At 41.6% G+C, this 26,222-nt stretch overlaps 2 protein-coding genes and 1 long non-coding RNA gene across 4 annotated transcripts in view; 1 reads left to right on the forward strand and 2 right to left on the reverse strand.

Moving 5' to 3' along the window:
* Positions 1-1,228, reverse strand: part of LOC118368432 (serine/threonine-protein kinase D3-like) — an 83,359-nt gene extending 82,131 nt beyond the window's left edge. For both annotated transcript variants that reach the window (XM_035752510.2, XM_052496928.1), the window contains exons 1-4: positions 1,114-1,228; positions 855-959; positions 709-774; positions 208-372 (exon numbers count right to left, since the gene is read on the reverse strand). The gene's annotated coding sequence lies outside the window, so the exon portion shown is untranslated. The remainder of the gene's footprint in view (positions 1-207; positions 373-708; positions 775-854; positions 960-1,113) is intronic.
* A 187-nt stretch (positions 1,229-1,415) lies between these two features.
* LOC127915956 (uncharacterized) lies at positions 1,416-11,459 on the reverse strand. Its single transcript, XR_008093130.1, has 4 exons — positions 11,224-11,459; positions 10,518-10,549; positions 2,699-10,174; positions 1,416-1,467 (listed from the first exon to the last, which is right to left on the reverse strand). It is a non-coding gene; the product is annotated as an uncharacterized LOC127915956 (long non-coding RNA).
* A 461-nt stretch (positions 11,460-11,920) lies between these two features.
* On the forward strand, positions 11,921-21,286 carry qpct (glutaminyl-peptide cyclotransferase). The gene is made up of 7 exons (XM_035752514.2): positions 11,921-12,105; positions 14,551-14,697; positions 14,898-15,179; positions 15,707-15,874; positions 19,861-19,960; positions 20,079-20,195; positions 20,279-21,286. The coding sequence occupies exons 1-7, from the start codon at positions 11,989-11,991 to the stop codon at positions 20,455-20,457; spliced, it is 1,110 nt and encodes a 369-aa protein (XP_035608407.1). The 5' UTR covers positions 11,921-11,988; the 3' UTR covers positions 20,458-21,286.
* The last annotated feature ends 4,936 nt before the right edge of the window (positions 21,287-26,222 follow it).

The raw sequence follows: 26,222 nt of genomic DNA on the forward strand, positions 1-26,222 counted from the left end.
CTGAATTATAGATAATGAGCACATTTTCCTGGCTCTACATTCCATGCGCTATGTGTATTTACTAAGGGGTTTAAAGGTGAGTGATAACACGTTTGCCAATTCAGATGTAATTTAAAATCCCCTTTACTTAAAAATGCTAACCCCTTAACAATGAATATGCAAGACCAATGCTTTGCCCACAGTGCCCTCTTTTCAGTAACCCCTGACCTTATCTGTGGCAGTAGACCCACAGAACTTCTCATAGTCCACTAAGTGTGTGACAGTGGGGGTTCTCTCTCCACACAGCACAGTTGGCCTGCTTGGTCCGCAGCCTGATGGACCGGAACTTGGCATCCTGGGCGTCAAACATCAACAGCTGTTGGCCACAGGAAGCTGTCACACTGAGTCAAGGAAGGGGCTCCTGTCTGACTGACACACATCACTATGAATCACAGCATGACCCACTTCACTGATTTAAAATGGTCTTTGTATATTCAGAAACATACCTCAAAGGTCCAGCAAATCTACAGAATTTCCTCTCTTTTAGTCTAGCTTTATCAGATGGTCATGGAGAAAAACACCCCTTCCTTCCCATGCTACACTGACTCATTCAGACCTTCATTCATCCAGTCAGCACCATGACTAAGCATAATGTGACGTTCCATTGTACAGTAGATAAGCTGTAGTGGGGCTGTGGAATGACTCAGGAGATTTCCCTGGGAAAGATACAATCCTGTCCTGAGGCGATCTTCAGGACCTCCAACGCTTTGAAGCAGCATCCCATGATCCCTGGTACTGAGACAAAAGAGTGAAACGTCAACAATCAATTCCTTTCTCTATCAAAGGGTGAAGACATGAATCAGAAGAGGACTCACCTACTCCTAGGACCCCTCCGTCAGAGCAGTTGGTCACTTTCTCCGGGGAGGCTTTGGGTACAAACACCTGTAGCAGGGGCCTCCACGGTAGTTATACACTGTCAACTACAGACACAGACAACAGGGGTTACTATGCTCAAAGGATGAGTAGCAATAAACATATGTAATTTACTAGTCAGTCATTTGTCAGACATTTATGTAAATCTAGTATGCATGCAGGGACTTAAATGTGGAGACTTAAATGTAACTAGATCCTTACCTGGCCCTCCATTCTCAGGGCACTGGCAGATACTAGGCACTTGCCACTGAGGACACAGGCATCATTTATCAGATAGCGGGTGGGAACATTGTCTGAACAGTCAGCCACAATATCGTACATGAGGTGGATAATGTCAAGGAGTACAAATGCAGTGATTTTTCTTCTGAAAGTCAGTGTTATGCTAATTGTTTGACACAGTAAACCTGTGTGACAGATAGTTGAGTCTCTTATTTACTTCCTGTAAGATAATATAAGGCTCAAAGCAGAGAGGGAGGATACTGTTGGATGAGCTGTAAGGTGTTCTCTGGAGAGAGCTGGAGGTGGTAGGGAATGCATTCCACAGTGGAGTTCAGCCTGTACACACCTAAAAAGGACAGGCACAAGGCCATTCACATTAAAACCAAACGACGCTCACCCATCCCACCCCTTATATCTAACTCATTTTGGAGTGTAAGAAAGTATTGAACAGAATATTGGCTGGCTAATGTTATTTTCCTCTGAATACCTAAAGCCTGAAAGGAGCAATGAACAGTTGAAACCATAACAAAGTGTTTTCTCCACCCTTGTTTTGGTAGAAAGCTGAGGGATGTGGCTGGAGAAATGTAACCACTCTTAAATTCATAGACAGAGCTATGTTTTGAGTCTATATAGTGCTTTTTTACGTTTACAAGCTTATATTTTGGGTTCTGACAGTTGAACTAAGAGGCATTTATACGTTATATTATTTACGAATCAATGGGTACATATCATTCATTTATAAATCCCTAAATGGATGTAGTAACTGCATATTTTCCCTTCAACATTCAATTGCGTTTACCATTCACTCTAACAAAATAGAGGGGGGACTATAGTTTATCATAAGACTGCTAAATAGCTCATGAAATGGCTACCCGGAATACCTGCATTGACCCTTTTTTTGCACAAACTCTCTTGCACTGACTATGCACACACACTGGACTCTACTCAGACATATTTACGCTGACACCCAAACACACACCATATACACCCACACACAATGTGCACACATGCATACTGACACCACACACAACACACACTGCTACCCGACATATACTGCTGCAACAGCTCAGTCTATTATCTATCCTGTTGCCTTGTCACTTTAACCCTAGCTATATGTACATAGCTACCTCAATGACCTAGTACCCCTGCACAACGACTCGGTTCTGGTACTCCCTGTACATAGACATGTTATTTTTACTCGTTATTGTTATTCACTGTGTATTCATTCCTCCTGTCACTGTTTCTATTTTTTCTTCTCTATCTTTAACTCTGCATTGTTGAAAAAGAATCCGTAAATAAGCATTTCACTGTTAGTCTACACCTGTTGTTTACAAAGCATGTGACAAATACATTTTGATTTGATCTGAGAGCAAGCCGTTGCTGTTTGGGTAAATGGCACCACCAAGTGGCTATAGCTATGATGTATAGTTTATTCACAGTACTGCATCAGCCTGTGCAGGCCCCAGTAGCCTCCTTCCTATACCTTCTGACAGCATGGGCAGAACCCACAACCCCAGGTGTTGCAAGCACCATGCTCTACCAACTGAGCCACACGGGATATACCTACAGATTCCTGCTGCAGCTAGATACTGTGCCAGGGGGCAGCCTAGTCCTCCACACCCTACAACCAGCACTGATGTCTGGGAGAGATTCAGCTGGCCTGCCTGCAGAGAGTAAAGGATGTGTTCAATAAGATGTTCAATAATGTCACACTAAATGAACACCCTTTTTTCAGAGATTGGGTGAAAGCTGCCATTGTTACCTTGTACACTCAGCTCTGGCAGCAGAAGCTGTCTGCTGTAGCGCATGATGTCTTCATTGGACAGGGCTGCCTTGGGTTTCAGAGGTGGAGGTGTTGTCACTTTCTCCTGCAGTTGTAGACCTCTCAAACAGGGGCGGAGCCAGAGGGGTGTCCGGGGTGGCACTGGACACCCCTGACATCTGATTGGCCACACCGGGTGGCACCCCAAAATGTAATTCGCTACTGGCAGTTTGATGCTGATTGACAACTCATTTCACCTCTTGTTGAAAGAAGCATTTATTTTGACGTTCAACGGCGCATTTTTTCAAATCGAGGAAGAGAGAAAATTAACGTTCGTTGCGAGATACAGAAGAATAAGAAGAACATACAGAAAAAAATGTGAGAGAAATATCATATTTGAAGTAAGTTTTAAGGTTTAGCATCCATCGGGTTTAGGTTTCCTGATCAACTTTTACGAAAGTTGAGCCGCTGCGTAAGTTAACATTAGACCTTTGCCTCCATTAACAGATAAGAGATCAGTTCCCAATTTAGCCTAACATTATGTGTACTTCTGTGCAAGTAATACATGCATATACAGTGCAGTAAATTACAGCTGTCAGTGTTCGGCAAGTTAACATTCAGCAATTTGAAATTCATTAACTCAGTTAGAATTTTGTACATTAACTCAAAACGAACAATTGTTATTATCAATCTGTTAATGTTACTCAAAAGATTACCACAATTTGCAGTTTGCTATTGTAACGGTGTAAGAAACTATAGCTAGCTAAGTTACTTACTGCAGAGTAGGGCTAGCCATGATCTAACTAGTAACTTAGGCTGGTAGTTGATTTTAAGGTACAGTTATGACAATGAGGATTTGTAATTAAGATTGAGATTGGACTAAAAACGTGGGTAATTGGATGCTTAGATGTAACCATAGACTGTCTTGTTTTTGCATAGGATCAATTAAACATGAAAAGGAAGGGGGAGATATTAGACTTCTGTTCCAAAAGGACCCAATGGTGGGCCGGGCCTATACTTTAAACTGCACGTTTTAGTTAGCAGCTGTTAGTATCTAATCTTGTGGATCCCTTAATTATACATTTATATAGAGATATGACACATTATTTAATGTGTATTTCAGACATTTCAAGATCCAGAGAAGAGGGTCCTGTACAGCCGTGTTTGAAAACATTTCCCAGAACTCAGCATGATATTAGGAAAAGGGCTTTCAACAGCCCCTGGTATAAAGACAATTCATGGCTTGAATATTCTGTAAATCAAGATTCTACTTGTTGTTTCGCCTGTAGGCATTTTTCTCTGCCCAATACACCTGCATCTGCCTTCACACACAGTCAGGGTTTTGTAACTGGAAAAAGGCTCAGTTTAAAGATTCTGGGTTTAAGCTCCATTCAAAGGCAGAGCATCATATCAATGCTACATATGCTTGGAATCGGTATAAAAGGGCTATTGACAGCAACTCATCAATGTTAGATGTCGTCATAAATGAGAACCGGAAAAAGAAAGTGGAGGAAAACTGTACTTTACATTAAAACAACTGCAGATGTGCTCCTATTAACTATCACTCAAAATATAGCGCAGAGAGGTCATCAAGAGTCTGATAACTCTCACAGCAAGGGTCATTTTTTGACAATCTTAGAAGAAATAGCAAAGCATGACCCTCTCATAGAGAAAAGGATGAATGCATTTGGCAATGCTAAGTACACAAGCCACCAAATCCAGAACAAAGGGCTTAGCTGAGATGGTACAAAGTGAAATAATAAGAGAAGTAAAAGAAAGCGAAGTGTTTAGTGTAATTGCAGATGAAATCAAAGGTGTAATGAAAAAAGGTACTATTACAACGGGGACATCCACAAAAGTTTTTTACACTTTCAGTCAGCTGAAAACTTAGATGCAGCAGGTCTCACAAAATTGATTGCCTTGAAAAACATGGTCTGGACTACAGAAATAATCTTATGGGGCAAGGCTATGACGGTGCATCCATCATGAGCGGAAAGCATTCTGGTGTGTCTGCACGGATTAAAAACAGTGCAAGATTTGAATTTTATGTGCACTGTAATGCACATGGTTTGAATCTGTAAAATCAGTGCCTGAGGCAGTTTATTTTTTTGCTCTCCTGCAGAAGCTTTATAACTTTGTATCTGGCTCGTACGTTCATCTCAAGTGGCTTGCAGTTCAGATAGAGCCGTATCCACAGCAGCAGCCCAGGGAACTACAGAGACTTACGGATGTGAGGTGGGCATGCAGATACATGGTATGCCGTAATCTGAGGGACAGGCTTCCAGCAGTTCTGAGAGTGCTACAGGATAACACACTTGCAAATAGTGGTGATGGATCAGTGGAGACAAGGGGCCTTCTTTCTCAGATAGATGTACATTTCATAGGGCTTTTGGGTACCTTTTGTAAAGTGCTTGGTGATGCCAAATGTCTTTCTGACATACTCCAATCAAGCTCTCTTGACCTAGCAAGGGCTGTGGACCTAGTAGGTGCCCTTACAGACACATTACAGGACTACAGAAGTGAGGGTTATTTTGGAGATCTATGGAAAGAGGTTGAAGAGATTGCAGAGCACTGCAAAATAAGTGTACAAACAGTATGTAAAAGATAGCCTAAAACAAGCGTAAGATTTAATGACTCATTGATGAGCACTGTAGGACAGAAAAATAGTGACCAAAGTGATGGTGAGAGCTTCCAAAGAGCTGTCTTTTATCAGGTGCTTGACAGTCTCACAGCTGAGCTGCAGAGGCGTTTTTCAAAGAAGAATTGCGAGATAATGCAAGGGGTCCAGTCTCTCACCCCAAAGACTACAACATTCCTGAATGAAGAGTCTCTGCTTGCCTTTGCTCAGACCTTTGAGTCGGATTTAGATGACCTCAAACATGAGGCTCATCAAACCAGGCGGCTTCTTGTTAGGGGAGAGAAAAGTGGAAGGGACTGACCGTCTACTCTCCTTGACTTTGTTGTGTTTCTAGAACCTTATAAAAAGAGGTCTTCCATGAGCTATTTAGACTTTGTAAGATTTCTGTTGTTACACCAGTCAGCAGTGTTTCTTGCGAGAGAAGCTTCTCAGCTTTGGAACTGATTAAAACCCACCTTAGGACAATTCCAAAACGTTTCTTTGCTATTAGTTAACATAATATATATGAGCATAAATATGATACTGTATGTTTGTCCATTTCAAGTCCATTTCTGCTTGATACCTGGTATGTCAAATTGCAGTGTGTTTTTGGGTAAATGTACTTTTTTGTAAATGTATGTAACACACAAATGCTATCTTATATCCTTGGTGCTTGAGCTTTATTCTCTGAAAATATGTTGGACGTTCAACACTTATAGACCCAGATTATATACTCATGAAAACAGAGTGACCCAAGTCTCTCCAGTATGTGAGTACAGTGTGTGTGTGTGTGTGAGTGAGTGAGTGAGTGAGTGAGTGAGTGAGTGAGTGAGTGAGTGAGTGAGTGAGTGAGTGAGTGAGTGAGTGAGTGAGTGAGAGAGAGAGAGAGAAATTGAGCTGCAGTTCCGAGGTAGAGACACGGACTATTCATAGTATTTTAAAGAATTCTTGTGAAGTTAACCCTTTTGGACCACACTATCTGCCACATTGAAGAACTCCAGGTTAAGTGAATCATAGGAATCATAGGATTCATTCATGCTCCTTAGATGTCAGGTTAGGGTTACACACACATTTTCTGTCATGGTCTATAGACCCCCTGAAGTAGCCTTAGCCACCCCCTGGCCACCCCATGTATAAAACTCTTGTTCCGCCACTGCTGTCAAACGGCTCTGATTTCAGTGGATAAAGAATGGAGAGAGCATGTATGGTGTATTTAGTGGTTCAGAATAAAGGTTGTGGTTATTATAGACAATGTGAAATGTCACTTCATAACCAAATGTTAAATTGACAAGCGCTATAAAGTCAATTGAATTGTAGGCAAACTAGTCTCGCGAGGCTCTCCTTCCAAATCCGGTCTTGTTAACTATAATCCATAGAGAATGATAGAGGACACTTCTTTGTATCTATCCCATAGGGCATCTGCATACGGGCAGCGAATTTAAGGCGATCGAGCAGTCAATTTTCTTCTACTGCTTCTATAATTTGGAAAACAAACTGACAGTGTGTTTACTGCCACCTGGAGTGTGTTGTTTCAACAGGTATAAAGCCAAGGTTGGCGATTTACTGCTACCCGCAGTAATGGAATGTTTGCGCACGTTTATAATTAATTGTCTGATCCCTCCTGATGACCCAGATATAATTATGTGATCCTTCCCACTATGGGGGTGAATGTTAAAACGTTTAAACGAAGTTGGGATCCTTAACGTTAAGAAAAATCCCTCACCGAAAAACAAAGTTAATTTGTTTTCCCTCCCACTTAATTAAAAGCACAGTGCAAGTTATCGCAAAACATATTATTTGCTGTGTTTTGATTGATAGGCTATAAAGGCCTGGGAAAGTTGTGTAATTCAAATAAAACCATAAAAGAAGATGCAAACTTTAGGCTACATTCGTGAATTTGCAAGGCATGTAAAACAATACATTTCGAGATGCCGAATACCAAAACTCTCTCCACCTCGCACTGGCCTGCCTTCTCTGACTCCTTGTTAATGTTGCAACTGTGTGTTCAGTCTTCGGACTGTTGCGTGTAGAATATAATAGCCTATTCATGGCACCGATGTCGCGGGACACAGAGGCATCTTCGGGTCAGTCTTGCGAGCACGGGGTAGCCTAATCTTCTTTTTTGCCTCATAATATTAAATTACAGTAGGCTACCGGTAGCCTTTATCGATTACGCCTTTCAGACATAATGGAATTGAATGCGCCTCGGCTACAGCATGTTTGTTTGTCCGTCTTTTAGGATAGGCTGTTTTTAAATGACGACACAAACCCTTCTCTGGACATATGAACAGGCATTGATTTTACTTTTCTGTAAAGGAATGAAACTTCTGAAGCGGGACTAACATCCATCACTAGGCGATCAGAACTGTCAATCATATAATTGTGAGCTGCTGCGCGCAGCCTGCCTTGCTGCCTACGCGCAGAACAATCTCCTAAAAACGTGTACTAAACAAAAATATAAACGTTTCATGTAAAGTGTTGGTCCCATGTTTCATGAGATGAAATAAAATATCCCAAAAATGTTCCATAGGTACAAAAATATGATTGCTATCAAAACATTTGTTTAAATCCTTGTTAGTGAGCATTTCTCCTTTGCCAAGATAATTCATCCACCTGACAGGTGTGGAATATCAAGAAGCTGATTAAACGTTATGATCATTACACTGGTGCACCTTGTGCTGGTGATTTTTAAAAAGGACACTAAAATGTGCAGTTGTGTCACACAACGCGACAGATGTCTCATGTTTTAAAGGAGTGTGCAATTGGTATGCTGACTGTATAAATGTTCACCAGAACTGTTGCCAGATAATTTAATGTTTATTTCTCTACCATAAGCTGCCTGTAACGTCATTTTAGAGGCCAACTCACCAGACATGTCACCCATTGTGCATGTTTGGGATGCTCTGGATCGACAGCGTGTTCCAGTTCCCGCCAATATCCAGCAACTTCGCACAGCCATTGAAGAGGAGTGGAACAACATTCCACATGCCATAATCAACAGCTTGATAAACTCTATGTGAAGTAGATGACACGCTGCATGAGGCAAATGGTTGTCACATCAGATACTGACTGGTTTTCAGATACACATACCAAGCTTTTTGTTAAGGTATCTGTGAACAACAGATGCATATTTGTATTCACAGTTATGTGAAATCCATATATTCTTATATAAACTGTAACTCAGAAGATACCTTAAAATTTGTCACGTTCTGACCTTTATTTCCTTTGATTTGTCTTTATTTAGTATGGTCAGGTCGTGAGTTGGGGTGGGCAGTCTATGTGTGTTTTTCTATGTTTTTCCATTTCTATGTTTGGCCTGATATGGTTCTCAATCAGAGGCAGCTGTTTATCGTTATCCCCGATTGAGAACCATATTTAGGTAGCATGGGTTTCAATGTTGGATTGTGGGTGTTTGTTTCTGTGTCTGTCACCACACGGGACTGTTTTGGTTTGGTTTTCGTTAATGGTCACATTTATTGTTTTGTAGTTCTTAGTGTTCAGTTTCTGTTTTTTATAAATGATATGGACACTTACCACGCTGCGTTTTGGTCCGATCCCCGCTACACATGCTCTTCGGACAAAGAGGAGGAAATCTGCCGTTACAGAAACACCCACCACAAAAGGACCAAGCGGCGTGGTAATGGGCAGCAGCAGCAGCGATGTCAGGATTTCTGGACATGGCAGCGAGATCTGGACTGTGGCACTACTTGGGAGGAGATAGACAGGTGAAGGGTCGACCCAGGGAGAGTGCCGGAGCCTGCCTGGGATTCTCTGGAGCGGTGTGCGGAGGGATACCGGCGAATGGAGTCAGCACGGCGGGGCGGTAGGAAGCCTAAGAGGCAGCCCCAAAAATGTATTGGGGAGGCACACAGGGAGTGTGGCGACGCCAGGTAGGAGACCTGCGCCAACTTCCTGTGCTTACCGGAGAGCGAGAGAGACCTGGCAGGCACCGTGTTAAGCTGTGGAGTGCATGGTGTCCCCGGTGCGGGTGCATAGCCCGGTGCGGTACATTCCAACTCTTCGTATCAGCCGGGCTAGAGTGGCACCATCCTTACGCATGGTGTCCCCGGTTCGCCAGTACAGTCCAGTGCGGCCTATTCCACCTCGCCGCACTGGTCGGGCTACGGGGAGCATTCAAATAGGTATGGTTGTGCAGGCTCGGTGCTCAAGAGCTCCAGTGCGCCTGCACGGTCCGGTCTATCCAGTGCCACCTCCACGCACCAGCCCTCCAGTGGCAGCCCCCCGCACCAGGCTGTCTCTCCGTCTTCTGCCTACAGAGCCTCCCGTCTGTCCGGACCTGCCAGAGCCGCCAGCCAGCCAGGAGCTGCCAGAGCCGCCAGCCAGCCAGGAGCCGCCAGCCAGCCAGGAGCCGCCAGCCAGCCAGGAGCTGCCAGAGCCGCCAGCCAGCCAGAGACGCCCCTCAGTCCGGAGCTGCCCCTCAGTCCGGAGCTGCCCCTTAGTCCAGTGGGGCCCTTTTAGTAGGGTTGCCAGTCCTAGGTAGGTGGCGAGGGTCGCCGCTTTAAAGAGGCCACGGAGGCGGGCGAAGAGGCGCACCAGAACTTTGGTGAAGTGGGGTCCACGTCCCGCGCTAGAACCGCCACCGCGGACAGACGCCCACCCAGACCCTCCCCTATAGGTTCAGGTTTTGCAGCCGGAGTCTGCACCTGTGGGGGGGGTACTGTCACATTCTGACCTTTTATTTCCTTTGTTTTGTCTTTATTTAGTATGGTCAGGGCGTGAGTTGGGGTGGGCAGTCTGTTTTTCTATGTTTTTCCATTTCTATGTTTGGCCTGATATGGTTCTCAATCAGAGGCAGCTGTTTATCGTTGTCCCTGATTTAGAACCATATTTAGGTAGCCTGGGTTTCAATGTTGGTTTGTGGGTGTTTGTTTCTGTGTTTGTCACCACACGGGACTGTTTCGGTTTGGTTTTCGTTCATGTTCACATTTATTGTTTTGTAGTTCTAGTGTTCAGTTTATATTTTTAATAAACGATATTGACACTTACCACGCTGCGTTTTGGTCCGATCCCTGCTACACCTGTTCAGACGAAGAGGTGGAAATCTGCCGTTACAAAATTGTTTGTGTTTATGTTTTGTTCAGTGTACTTTAAAGTGTGTTAAATACCGTGACTTACCAAGACATTTAGTAGAAATAAAACATATCTAGCTACCATACCATAAAAAAACAGCACAGCAACACATCAATCAGCGATGTTTATTGTTAGGAAAAAACACTAAATGTTTTGCCCGAGCAGAATTCTGTTACTTTTTTAAAAAGTTACCAATTGTCACTATCAACATGTTACTGTAGCTGCGGTCTGTCTAATGGGTTGCGGTAGATATAACTTCATTGCCCAGCCCTAGCGGTCACATGTTATAGAACTATTATTCTGTCATGTAAATTTGTGGAATTTAATCATTTTTTTTCTTATAATTTTAACAGGAAAAAAAATGATTTAAACAGCTGTTTAAACATTACACAACATTTTCAATTTGTCACATCCTTCCTACCCACCCAGTTGACTACTTTAAAATTGAGTAAGTCCTCAAAGGCGCTGCCCATGCTAAGATTATTGTTTTGGCACTAGAGTCCTCTATCTATCTTTATGCTCAAACCCAACCCCACACTAACTTTGTCTGCTGATAGCTGTTGCCTAGTGCTTGCTGTGGCTAACTAGCCTACTGGTATTCAATCAATGTTAAGAGACATACCTTTCCGAAATGTGCCAATTTTTCCTTAATGCAACAATCTGTTTTTCCATAAATCGTGACTTCAAAACAGGAAACATTTTCCAAAATAGCTGCAATACGATATGACACGTGAGATACAAAAACTATTACACAATTAGCGAAATAATGCCACAATCGATTGCAACTGTTTTAGTGAGTAATGTTTTGTCATTTGTAGAAGTCGGACTCGGCACTTCCTGGTCTACAGAAGAGACCCACGTGAGATGAGCCCAAGTGCCAGTTGGGGGTGCTTTCACAATGACAGTCTATTCCCGCGCCACATCAAATCAAGCGGGAGATCAAGGCACTGCATACGCTGTTCTCGCTGCGCAGTTCAGTTCCCACAGTTTGATTACTTTACTATAGGAAAGTAGGCTAATTGAAATATCTCAAATGAAAATTATGAATTCACTTGGAAAGGCTATGCTTACATTTGAACTTACAATCGTTTACTTGCATTGCTTGATTACCATGCCTCATAAAATGCAGATGCATTTATAGATGCAAGCTTTTCTGATCTAATATGTTATCAGCTAAATCGTATTGAAGCCTTCACAAATCAAACATGAAACCAAAAAGGCAAATTCACATAAATTGACCCTCTGCTCTGTGGCGCCTTGGGATAAAACAAATTTAAAAAAAACAGTGACGCCTGTAAAATGCCTCTGGTCCTCCCTCATGTTTTTCACATGATCCGAGATTACGCTGAGGAGAAGCTTTGAATGTTCAGTGAGAGAAACCGCCGCGATGACTGAACGTTGCTCCAGTCCGCGTATACATTTATTTTATGTAGTGAGCATTTGTGCAACATTTATCGATAATATCAATGGACAGAGAGCACAGGTCCCATGGACACAAGATAAGGTAGGCTACAAAAAATATTACAGTACAATTATTGTTGTGCATGTTCTTGTTGCTTTTATCAAAACAAAAAAAGTTATTACTAAATTCCTCCTTTCTATTGCATAACATATATGATTGATATAGCCTAGATTCATTTAGAATATGTCACAAAGTGGTAATTTTCTAAAGAGACAGGTGGCCAAAAGGCAATGAATGACTAAGGAGAGATGATAGTAGACAGGCAGTCTTTAGAATGTTTGCATTTCAATTTATATATATTTAATAATATTGCAAAGCATTTATTTTCACAGGTTTGTAATTTAAATAAAATAAATTCAAAAATAACAATAAACCACAGTTTGTTTTTACAACTCTCACCTCAAATGACATTTAATGCATCCTTAATAGGCCTACACTTCATTTGCAAGAGATGTGTAATTTCTTTGATATAAAGGGTGCTTGGCCATTCAGGTCCCATGTTGTTCATCCTCTCTTCTCTTTGTCTCGTTGCTATAGCAGCACAGTCATCATTGATCCACCAATTGCAGATCTTGATATTTATAGATCTAAAGTGGAGCCCCTTTTAACCCTTTCTCAGATCAATGTGTGAGCCCATTCCCTTAAAGCACACTTCTTAGAAAGAGATATTGCAATACCGTATCCCCACAGTGTTGTCTTTAGGTCTCTGTGATCAAACCATGGGGATGGTTGGCAGAGAAATGACAAGAGTAGGCCTATGCAGGGCATGTTTCAACAGGTAATCCTATAACAAAACATGATTGTGACCAATTGAAATATTATCACCAGGTTCATAACCAGTGTATTACTGTTTTTCATTGGTTAATAGACCATGTGTTAATATGTTATTAGCCCACACTGTTATTACCTTTTGCAATGGAACCTGCTAAATGGAGAGAGAAGAAAGACCATGCTCTGTTCATGTTGATGTTGACCTTTCAGTCTGAGCCCCAGAGAACCCAGACATCAGTTTCATAACACAGATCCATCTCCTCAGCCAGATCACCACATGCAAATTATACACTGAAACCATAGAGAGCTGCTGATCTTCAGAGCACAGTGCAGGCTACAGGGGAAGGCTGTTATTCTCTTATTCACCATCTTTTCTACCACTTACTGTCCTGGCGCTCAGTCCCAGTTACCAGGACAACAGAGGATCACTGCACAAGAGGCAGGTGAACTTTGAGACCAAACAAAAACGATCGGGGCAGGTGGAACGGAATATGATCAATACCTTGTGTCCATGGGTTTCTTCCTAGAATGCTATTAAGGCTTATTTTGTGGACTTGTTTGTTATTCACCCTGATCATCAAGCCTACAAAATAATTGTGATATGCTTTGTCTTCCAAGGTATGAAGATCTTTCCATCATTTATCTATGGGAGGCTATCTGTGAGAGGCAGGGGAAATATATTAGCAAGCACCCTTCATATTTCTGAGCTGCCTGCTAGCATACCTTTCACACAAGCCGCAGCTGTAGTAACCTGCCAGTTTATTAAAAACCTTCAATCATGTTTCCTGGATCTGTGATTGCGTCTCGTCTCCTGAAATGTCTCGCAGCAAAGGTGCTCGAGTTCACTACAGGCATACACAATCTTGTCAAATCAGTCATGAACAGTCTTGTCAAACCATAAATGTACACAGAGACACAGAGTGTATCATCCCTATATGAAAACAAGAATAAACTAGCTCACTTGCATCACTTTGGATTTTTCAATTGTTGGGTAACCTTGGGGTTTTCAACGATTGGTTAACCTTGTCTAATGATGTAGCTTGGGTACTGTGACAGCAACAAAAAACAAAAACAATCTCTGTGCAAATGGACCAATAAAGCAAATATTGTGTTGTATTGTAGCTTGTCTTGGTAGACATCAGCCAGACACACTATACAAATGATTGTATAGCAAGGTGTAAACCGAGAGTTTGAAACCATACAGTAGCCTATATCCTGAACTCTAGATATTCGACACAGCTACAGTATATTAAGAGACTGTGATGATCTATGCGCCATGTGTATTTCCTGCCTAGCCTGTTCCTCAATTTGAATGCATCACTAGAGAGTTTCCCTTTCTCCATTTTAAAGATGTGCAAGTTGCAACTGTAGCGCAATGTTCTTTCACAGTGTTTTAAACTGTATATTTCCATTTGCACACTGTAGATATTGGAACAAGGTCGTAGTGATTAGCCATGGACTTAGTTTCCCTGCATGGCTTTCTTTGTTAATCGCTTTCTGAGAGGTTGAACTAATCTACCTCGGCTGAACTGATTGTGATTAATGAGGAGCATCCTTGGTGCCTCTTTCAATGACAGCCTCTCTGCCAGGGCCTCTGTCTCAACTAAACAGGTGGTAATGAAGAAAAGCCACTTGTTCCTGTCCTCATGGTTGTCAGAGCACCCCTAATCCTGATTATCTTGTGCTTTCTTCTCTCTTCTCCACTTGTCTGTCTAGATCAGCCACAAGCCCAGCACCCTCAGCTCCAGTGACATCACCAGGGTCCTGTCACACACAGACCTGAACCAGATGTGGCAGAGGGACCTCAGGCCTCTGCTAGTGACACGGTACCCCAACTCTGCAGGCAGCCTGGCAGCGCAACAGGTCGGTATCCCCATGGCTGACAGCATGAACAATCGACTGTGCGCGGTCTACTTATGTCATTGGCGTGATTAGACTCGTCAGTGTATGTAGGAGAGGGGGTTTAGTCACTTCTTTTTAGTCAGTTACGGGGATAAACGTTTCCCAATGTGTTCCCCAATGCTTTGTCTATTTAATTGTGCAACATGTCTGTCTCCCACTAGCACATCAAGAGCACTCTGGGTTCTCTGAGGGCAGGCTGGGATGTTAAGGAGGACAAGTTTGAGTCACACACCCCTTATGGCCCCATGACCTTCAACAACATCATCGCTACCCTCAACCCTTCCGCCAAGCGTCATCTGGTGCTGGCGTGCCACTATGACTCCAAGTACTACCCTCCCCAGTGGCATGGGCGTGAGTTCCTGGGTGCCACGGACTCAGCTGTGCCCTGTGCCATGATGTTGGAGCTGGTACGGGCTCTGGACCAGGAGCTGAAGACTCTGAAGGTGGGGAAAGGTTTAGAATTTTCTCATGTGTCCACTTTAGTCTGTACAATAATTTATGTTTGAAAAGCAATATTAGATCAGAAAAGTTTGTAAAAACTCACTCAAAGTTTTTACACACCTGTAGCCAAGATCAACAAAGAATTGAGAGATGAGCGATGAAAAGAGATGGACATAGCCATCACAGAGCCTCCTCACATTGCTGTTTGTGCTGTCCTGCTCCATGGGTCAGCTGACCTCAATCTGAGGGGATGGCTCCTGAGTGACAGGGGCAGCCATAGGGTCAGGCTAGGGGACCTGTTTATCTGACACTATAGACAGTGACAAAGGCCACCCTGAATTGACAAACTGAATACCGATTTCTTCATAGCAGTGTTTTGTTTAAACCAATAGGTGGCAGCAAAGCTAAAAGTTCAAACCAGTAGTTCCCCAAGTACTGTTTGCAGTGACTAATAAACATCTCTTTCACTTTCTGGCCACCACCTCTCTTTTTCTCTCTCTCTGTCTCTCTCCCGCTCTTCCCCTACCAGGGATCCAATCCCAACCTGTCTCTCCAGCTGTTGTTCTTTGATGGAGAGGAGGCTCTGTTCCAGTGGACCTCTACAGACTCCCTGTACGGCTCCCGCCACCTGGCCCAGACGATGGAGAACACAGCACACCCACCTGGAGCCACAGACACCAACCAACTGCATGGCATTGTATGTCAGACATTACAGGCATATATTCAAACAACTAAGCACAAATTCAGCCAATTCAGCACATGGGGGCCTAATATTCACCCAGTTGCAGTGCCATCTTAAAGCATCTGTCCTTCATATGTTTGATTTATAAACATCTTTCAGCCTTGACAAGCAACCATTAGGGAGGCTTGAGTAGTGGAATATATTTGGACATTTATCATGCCATCTACAATAACATTATGTCAAATAAATATAAGATGTGTTATTCGGTATTCTTGCCGTATCCTAGCTATGGAGAGCTAGTACTACTGTTGTTTAAACAAGTAGAGCACCTTTCCTGTCAGGGAAGAGATAAAGGAGACTGTTTCAGAGAGGCTCATAGTCCCGCAGTGAGGTATGTGTGTGTTTAGAGATGGACCATGAATTTGGCATGGTGCCAGTGTTCAGGACTAGTGCCAGAATGAGTCAGTTGGATGGGCATTTTCTGACTGGGGGGGGGGTGGCTAAAGACATAATTTAACTATACAAATATATTACCTTTTAATGTGGCATGAACACAACCAGTCATGATGTATTCATCTGTCTGTCAAACAAATCACTTCAATCACTTCACTAGGTTACCTTCGCACATTCTTCCAAAATAATTCCATAACAGAGAACATGTTTATCTGACACTACAGACAGTGACACTGAACTCACCAACTTTCCTTAAATTCACAAGTGGCTGAAACAATCTCACCGGAGAAGCATCCAAGCGAGAAAAACAGTTCCCTGAGTCTTACTGTATGTAGCCCATGTATCTGATGCTGTCTGGCCAAAAAGAGTACAACATGCCGGATACATGGGCTACACATACAAATCTCGTACACAGATTTGCTGATGTTATCGCAGGTGCAACGAAATGCTTGTGTTTCTGGCTCCAACAATACAGTGATACCTAGCAATACAGCAATACAAAACAATACAGCAATACAGCAATACAAAACAGAAATACCTAGCAATACAAAACAATACAGCAATACAAAACAATACAGCAATACCTATTAATAAAAAATAATACAGCAATACAGTAATACCTAGCAATACAGCAATACCTAGCAATAAAAAAAACAATACAGCAATACGTAGTAATACAAAACAATACAGCTATACCTAGCAATAAAAAACAATACAGCAATACAAAACAATCCAGTAATACCTAGCAATACAGCAATACCTAACATTACAAAACAATACAGAAATACCTAGCAATACAAAACAATACAGTAATACAAAACAATACAGCAATACAATACAGCAATACAGTTATACAAAACAATACAGCAATACAAAACAATACAGTAATACCTAGCAATACAAAACAATACAGCAATACAAAACAGCAATACAAAACAGCAATACAAAACAATACAGTAATACCTAGCAATACAAAACAATACAGCAATACAAAACAATACAGTAATACCTAGCAATAAGAAACAATACAGCAATACAAAACAATACAGTAATACCTAGCAATACAAAACAATCCAGCAATACCTAGCAATAAAAAACCGGCAATACTAAACAATACAAAACAATACAGCTATACAAAACAATACAGCAATACCTAGCAATAAAAAACAATACAGCAATACAAAACAATACAGCAATACAATAATACAGCAATACCTCGCAATAAAAAAACAATACAGCAATACAAAACAATACAGCAATACCTATTAATAAAAAAAATATACAGCAATACAGTAATACCTAGCAACACAAAACAATAAAGCAATACAAAACAATACAGCAATACAGCAATACCTAGCAATAAAAAAACAATACAGCAATACAGTAATACAAAACAATACAGCAATACAAACAATACAGCTATACCTAGCAATAAAAAAAACAATACAGCAATACAGTAATACCTAGCAATACAAAACAATACAGCAATACAAAACAGCAATACAAAACAATACAAAACAGCAATACAAAACAATACAGTAATACCTAGCAATAAAAAACAATACAGCAATACAAAACAATACAGTAATACAAAACAATCCAGCAATACCTAGCAATAAAAAAACGGCAATACCAAACAATACAGCAATACAAAACAATACAGCAATACCTAGCAATAAAAAACAATACAGCAATACAAAACAATACAGTAATACCTAGCAATACAAAACAATACAGCAATACAGCAATACAAAACAATACAGCAATACCTCGCAATAAAAAAACAATACAGCAATACCTATTAATTAAAAAATTATACAGCAATATAGTAATACCTAGCAATACAAAACAATACAGCAATACCTAGCAATAAAAAAACAATACAGCAATACAGTAATACAAAACAATAAAGCAATACAAAACAATACAGCAATACCTAGCAATAAAAAAAACAATACAGTAATACCTAGCAATACAAAACAATACAGCAATACCTAGCAATAAAAAACAATACAGCAATACAAAACAATACAGTAATACCTAGCAATACAACAATACCTAGCAATACAAAACAATACAGTAATACCTAGCAATACAGTAATACAAAACAGCAATACAATACAGCACAGCAATACAATACAGCAATACAAAACAATACAGTAATACCTAGCAATACAAAACAATATAGCAATACAATACAATACAAAAAACAATACAGCAATACAATACAGCAATACAAAACAATACAGTAATACCTAGCAATAAAAAACAATACAGCAATACAAAACAATTCAGTAATACCTAGCAATACAAAACAATACAGCAATACCAAACAATACAAAACAGCAATACAAAACAATACAGTAATACCTAGCAATACAAAACAATACAGCAATACAAAACAATACAAAACAGCAATACAAAACAATACAGCAATACCTAGCAATAAAAAAACAATACAGCAATACCTAGCAATACAAAACAATACAGCAATACAATAATACAGCAATACAAAACAATACAGCAATAAAAAAACAATACAGCAATACAAAACAGCAATACAAAACAGCAATACCCAGCAATAAAAAACAATACAGCAATACAAAACAATACAAAACAGCAATACAAAACAATACAGCAATACCTAGCAATACAAAACAGCAATACCTAGCAATACAAAACAATACAGCAATACAGTAATACCTAGCAATACAAAACAATACAGCAATACAAAACAATACAGCAATGCCTAGCAATACAATACAGTAATACCTAGCAATACAGCAATACAAAACAATAAAGCAATACAACACAATACAGCAATACAAAACAATACAGCAATACCTAGGAATAAAAAACAATACAGCAATACAGTAATATCTAGCAATACAAAACAATACAGCAATACCTAGCGATACAAAACAATACAGCAATACAAAACTACACAACAATACAGCAATACAAAACAGCAATACCTAGCAATATAACAATACAAAACAATACAGCAATACCTAGCAATAAAAAAACAATACAGCAATACAGCAATACAAAACCATACAGCAATACCTAGCGATACAAAACAATACAGCAATACAAAACAATAGAGTAATACCTAGCAATACACACATAATCCAAAAAGTAAAAAGGAAGAAATTAAGAAATATCAGACTAATACAGAGAGGGGCACTGTTTTCACTCGCTCGGATGGTTTATCTGAGATTGATGCGTCTTTCTATCGGAGCTCGTCTTGGTCAAATAAATTATCAATATTTAATTTGGACAGGCAAGGACGTACTAGAGGGCCGGCCCTCTAAGCCCACCCATAATACCGGCCCTGGTAGTGTTTCACGTGGTGGAAAGCATGATGTCATCCTTCATTTCAAAGCTTCGAGGTAGTGAACTTTTAGGGAGTTATCTCCAGGCTTTGGAGAATTACTTTCCCATGAGACCTGGCTGGTGGACCCTCTCACACACTGACCTGAGGGGATCCTTTGTCTTCAATTTCTTCCTCTCCTCACCCTCCTCCCTTCTTTTTCCCTCTCCTCCAGGACCTGTTTTTGCTCTTAGACTTGATTGGAGGTCCCAGCCCACGCTTTGGCAACCAGTTCCCCAACACTGCCCGGTGGCTCACCAGAATGCAGAACATCGGTGAGCACTCACTCTCTGTTCTCTGTTATTCTATCAGCCTCGCTCACTCTGGCTGTCTCTCTCTCTCTCATATTAGCTAAGCCCTTTGCACTATGTTGAATGTTCCTTCTCTTTTCAGAGCGTCGTTTGCACAACACGGGCCACCTGAAGGACCATCCAAACGATGTACAGTACTTCTGGCCCGGTATGCCTGTGGGTCCGGTGCAGGATGACCACATGCCATTCCTCAACAGAGGTAAACTAACACACTGGGTCTGACATAAGCTTGGCTGTGTTTTGTAGGGTACTAATGAGATTTGTATTCTGGTTTCTTCTCAGGTGTGCGTGTCCTCCATCTCATCCCCACCCCCTTCCCCTCTGTGTGGCACACGTTTGATGACAACGAGCAGAACCTGGACCGCTCCACCATCGAGAACCTCAACAAGATCCTGCAGGTGTTCGTGCTGGAGTACCTCAACATGACACCTCAAGCCCTGAATCCCCAAAATGCCCCCTAAATGTTAGGGCTTCCCTGGTTCTATTGGGGCCCCTTAACACAGCTCTCTCTTCACACACAAACACACACACACAGCTCTATCACTGCTCTGTCCCTAGCCTGCAGACTTCCCTAAAGGATCTTCTGTGTGTCTGCTTCCACAGTGCTCTCTCTATGTCCCTACTTCCCCTTCTCTTTCTGAGGAGCCATGCTTTGTGCTAATGTATGTGCCCCACTAGCCAGGAGGAAGAGAGAGAGAGAGATGCAGATAGATTAACAAGATAAACATTGATTACTAGCTCCATACCTTGTGGCTTATGACTTGCTATTGTGTTATTTCTGTTTTAATACTGGTACATTACGGTCTGCCTTCTATCTGATAATCCAAGCTGATAATAGGCAATACAAAGAGGCCTCTACCCCTGCATTCCAGAGGGATTGTGATCATTTCGATATTAATTGGAGGGGGGTTTGGAACAGCTGTGGCAGGAGACAGTGGCTCATGTCGGTGCATTAATGTAGAGCCTGACGTCATTCCTAGAAGCCTTGTAATTCTATATCACACAAACAACTGATGGGGCCCTCGCTCTCTGTATCTGAACGTACATGGCATTACACTGTCCACTTTATATTAGCATAGAAAAACTTGCTGAGGTCAGGAGATATTATCTATATTTGTATTGTTAATACGTGATCCTTATACCCTACTAGGTCAGATGGAAATTTAAGTTGAAAAGCCTGCTGTGTTTTTATGACAATATTCGTCACATGTTGATGCTGATCTTGGAATAATACACACTGCCAAATGTATACTACCTTAGAGTCAGAAATAAATGTTGATCCAAAAAATAGTCCTGTTGACCTCTGAAGATCTTGTTTTTTGCTTTGGTCGTCGCTGCCAGTAGAGTGAAACGAAAGCGGTTGACATTGTTTGTGTGACAGCAGGTCAGAGCAGTGAGCATACAGTTGAAGTCGGAAGTTTACATACACTTAGGTTGGAGTCATTAAAACTCTTTTTTTTTCTTGTTAACAAACGATAGTTTTGGCAAGTCAGTTAGGACATCTACTTTGTACATGACAAGTAATTTTTCCAACAATTGTTTATAGACAGATTATTTGGTCTGGTTCATCCTTGGGAGCAATTTTGAAACGCCTTCAAGTACCAAGTTCATCTGTACAAACAATAGTGCGCAAGTATAAACACCATGGGACCATGCAGCCGTCATACATCTCAGGAAGGAGATGCGTTTTGTCTCCTAGAGATCAATGTACTTTGGTGCAAAAAGTGCAAATCAATCCCAGGACAACAGCAAAGGACCTTGTGAAGATGCTGGAGGAAGCAGGTACAAAAGTATCTATATCCACAATAAAACAAGTCCTATATCGACAAAATCTGAAAGGCTACTCATCAATGAAGAAGCCACTGCTCCAAAACTGCCACAAAAAAGCCAGACTACGGTTTGCAACTGCACACGGGGACAAAGATCGTACTTTTGAAGAAATGTCCTCTGGTCTAATGAAACAAAAATAGAACCGTTTGGCCATAATGACCCATCATTATGTTTGGAGGAAAAAGGGGGAGGATTGCAAGCCGAAGAACACCATCCCAACAGTGAAGCATGGGGGTGGCAGCATCATGTTGTGGGGGTGCTTTGCTGCAGGAGAGACTGGTGCAGTCTATGTGGATATATTGAAGCAATATCTCAAGACATCAGTCTAGAAGTTAAAGCTTGGTCGCAAATGGGTCTTCCAAATGGACAATGACCCCAAGCATACTTCCAAAGTTGTGGCAAAATGGCTTAAGGACGACAAAGTCAAGGTATTGGAGTGGCCATCACAAAGCCCTGACCTCAATCCTATAGAAAATATGTGGGAAGAACTGAAAAAGTGTGTGCAAGCAAGGAGGCCTACAAACCTAACTCAGTTACACCAGCTCTGTCAGGAGGAATTGGCCAAAATTCACCCAACTTATTGTGGGAAGCTTGTGGAAGGCTTCCCGAAAAGTTTGACCCAAGTTAAACAATTTAAAGACAATGCTGCCAAATAGTAATTGAGTGTATGTAAACTTCTGACCCACTGGGAATGTGATGAATGAAATAAAAGCTTAAATAAATCACTCTTTACTATTTATAGACATTTCACATTCTTAAAATAAAGTGGTGTCAGGAATGTCAGGAATTGTGAAAAACTGAGTTTAAATGTATTTGGCAAAGGTGTATGTAAACTTCCGGCTTCAACTGTAGGTGGCCTGTGCTGTACAGGATGAAGCACACGCTCCTATTGAAATCCTGTTCACAAACAGGAAGAGATGACAACTCTTTTTTTTCTCCTCAGGTCGGTCCAACTCTCAGATTAGTTTTGTGCTCCGTGTGAATTGTGCGTCCCCCCCCCCCTCACCGTTCCTCATCCCCACCCTTTCTCCACCTCCTCACCCCATGTCCCCCTTCACCTCCCTCAGCCACTACAATGTAGCCGAGGGGCCTGCTCTCCCCCCAGGCCTCCTCCATACAACAATCCCATAATTCAGTAATCCCATCAGGACCTCTCCTGAATTCCACGCTTCCCAAATCCTCTGGATTTACCACATTCCCTTGGGAAGGAATGTGGAGCTGCAGTAGGCTACAGACTCCCCCTTTCAGTGCATTCAGACATATTTATGATGCCTAGCAACACTAGAGGACATATGCTGTGCCATGGGAGAGATTAAATGGTGTACTAACTGTTAAGACCCCATTTGTCAAACACTCATATCACTATCTGTGGCATGTTGTCATCATAACCTAAATATCAAACATAAACTCTACTTTACATTCTGAAGTGAAGTATGATCCCCTTCTCTGGATCTTAATATAGTTTTGTTATACAATAGTTTGTGATATTATTTTTTACTTAGCAACATAATACAGTACAAACACTTTCATTTGTGGATGCCTCACTCTCACCCCAGACACCTTTAATGAAGAGTTCACCCTTCTTCAACATCTCCTGGCCTTCATCATATTCCTGTGATATTACAGAATTCACTCTCCTTGGCCTCCCTTGGAGATTCGTGCCTGTGTTCTCTCACACACTAATTGTTCCCATCATGTCTCAGCAAGTTATACTCCACAACACCCCCACAATGGCTTTGTTTACCGTGGGTGTGGGATGTCCACAAATATAACGGGCATGCCGTGATGTGAGTGATTGCTCCCTTGATCCACCTACTCATCACAGCCCAACTTAGCCTTGTTATTGTAAATGAATTATTCCTGTTTGTGGTGGGTGGGTGGGTGGTGGGGTTATTCAAAGGGATCTGTATATCAGGATTCTTTCTCTGGTCCCTATTTTTTCATATTTTCTCTGTCTTTGTCCCCTCCCCCTCACTTGTTCGTGCCCTGATCAAACAGAGAACTCCCTGCCAGGCAAGTTTACAGGTAGTTACAGTCAAACAGGTCAAATCACCAGACTAGGTCTGGGTAACCTCTCAAATTACTCCAAAATCCTGTCTCATGCATTTTGTATCTCCTAGTCATAAACAAACCCTTTCCTGGTATGTTGTGCAGGTGGTCAGAAGTGTGTGTTTAAATCTGTGATCCAGACCTTTATTTATTTTCTATTTTATTTAACTAGGCAAGTCAGTTAAGAAAAATTCTTATTTACAATGACGGCCTTTCCCGGCCAAATCCTAACCTGGACGAAACTGGACCAATTGTGCACTGCCCTATGGGACTCCCAATCACGGCAGGTTGTGATACAGCTTGGAATCAAACCGGGGTCTGTAGTGACGCCTCTAGCACTGAGATGCAGTGTCTTAGACCGCTGCGTCACCCGGGAGCCTCCATCTTTCATTCCCTCTAACTTGAGGGAAGAGCATTGACACGCACCCTTGCTTCTCTAGTCCCTGTTGTTCAGTTTAGCAGGCATAATGAGCAGCATGTTCAAACAGGAAGGAGGAGAAAAAGCAGAATAGTACAGTAGAATAGTATTGTGGTTTTTAGTATTTTATTGCCCGGCAGCAAAGTGATATGTGCTCAGGTGTAATTTAAGCTGATGATTAAAGTGTAGCTTGTACCTTCCAGCTGTGCAGAGGAGAGGGTTAGTAGGAGACTCTCCCTAGCAAGATGTGTTTTAGAGAGAGGGAGGGGGTTGAGGAAAATATATTGGGTTTGTATGAGAAACCATCTGTTGCTTAGGCCTTATTGCTATTGGTTACTCACTATGTCTACCTGTGGGAACAAAGACCATTACAACAGATACCCCCCTCATTCTGCTGTTTACTGAAAACACAGATACCACCCCATACTTTATGAATTACTGAATGGTACGACATTTTCACCCCTATGGCAAATAGAGTGACATGAAGTTCTGGCATTTCACAAAACAGGTCAAAAACGGTCAGGAAATAAACAATATAATACAGTTGTCTTTGTAAACTGTCACACCAAGCATAGGTTAACCTAACGTTGTCAGCTCTGAACGTCTTCACTCTGAACCTGAAATATACTGAACAAAAATATAAACGCAACACGTAAAGTGTTGGTTTCATGTGCTGAAATAAAAGCACATTTAAAAAAAAATACCATCAAATTGATCAGAAATACAGTGTAGACATTGCTAATGTTGTAAATGACTATTGTAGGTGGAAACGGCTGATTCCCAATGGAATATCTACATAGGCGTACAGAGGCCCATTATCAGTAACCATCACTCCTGTGTTCCAATGGCACATTGTGTTAGCTAATCCAAGTTTATCATTTTAAAAGGCATTAGAAAACCCTTTTGCAATTATGTTAGCACAGCTAAAAACTGTTGTTCTGATTAAAGAAGCAATAAAACTGTCCTTCTTTAGACTAGTTATGTATCTGGAGCAATAGCATTTGTGGGTTCGATTACAGACTCAAAATGGCCAGAAACAAAGACCTTTCCTCTGAAACTCGTCAGTCTAATCTATGTTCTGAGAAATGAAGGCTATTCCATGTGAGAAATTGCCAAGAAACTGAAGATCTCATACAACGCTGTGTTCTACTCCCTTCACAGAACTGTCTCTAACCAGAATAGAAAGAGGAGTGGGAGGCCCCGGTGCACAACTGGACAAGTACATTAGACTGTATAGTTTGAGAAACAGACGCCTCACAAATCCTCAACTGGCAGCTTCATTAAATAGTACCCGCAAAACACCAGTCTCAACATCAACAGTGACGAGGCGACTCTGTGATGCTGGCCTTCTAGGCAGAGTTCCTCTATCCAGTGTCTGTGTTCTTTTGCCCATCTTAATCTTTTATTTTTATTGGCCAGTCTGAGATATGGCTTTTTCTTTGCAACTCTGCCTAGAAGGCCAGCATCCCGGGGTCGCCTCTTCACTGTTGACGATGAGACTGGTGTTTTGTGGATACTATTTAATGAAGCTGCTGTAACATTATAACTTTAGACCGTCCCCTCGCCCATACCCGGGCGCGAACCAGGGACCCTCTGCACACATCAACAACAGTCACCCACGAAGCATCGTTACCCATCGCTCCACAAAAGCCACGGCCCTTGCAGAGCAAGGGGAACTACTACTTCAAGGTCTCAGAGCAAGTGACGTCACCGATTGAAACGCGATTTAGCGCACACCGCTAACTAAGCTAGCCATTTCACATCCGTTACACTGCCACAGAACCAATCACAAACATCCCAGATCCAATCACAACTTTGCTATTATAAAAGTAGCTTTCCAATGTGACAAGAAGTCCTCATTGTTATAATAAGCAAAGCATAACTTGTAGTAGGCCAATTCAGAAGTGAGTGGCTTATAATTGCCTGCAG

This window comes from Oncorhynchus keta, chromosome 35 (genome assembly GCF_023373465.1).
Source record: "Oncorhynchus keta strain PuntledgeMale-10-30-2019 chromosome 35, Oket_V2, whole genome shotgun sequence".
NCBI classification, from domain to species: Eukaryota; Metazoa; Chordata; class Actinopteri; order Salmoniformes; family Salmonidae; genus Oncorhynchus; species Oncorhynchus keta.

Bases quoted from the DNA above. Each gene is read 5' to 3' on its own strand.
- qpct (XM_035752514.2), top strand. From the start codon at position 11,989: ATGACTGAACGTTGCTCCAGTCCGCGTATACATTTATTTTATGTAGTG. The intron at 12,106-14,550 runs GTAGGCTACAAA...TTGTCTGTCTAG, and splicing joins TCCCATGGACACAAGATAAG to ATCAGCCACAAGCCCAGCAC. The intron at 20,196-20,278 runs GTAAACTAACAC...GTTTCTTCTCAG, and splicing joins CATGCCATTCCTCAACAGAG to GTGTGCGTGTCCTCCATCTC.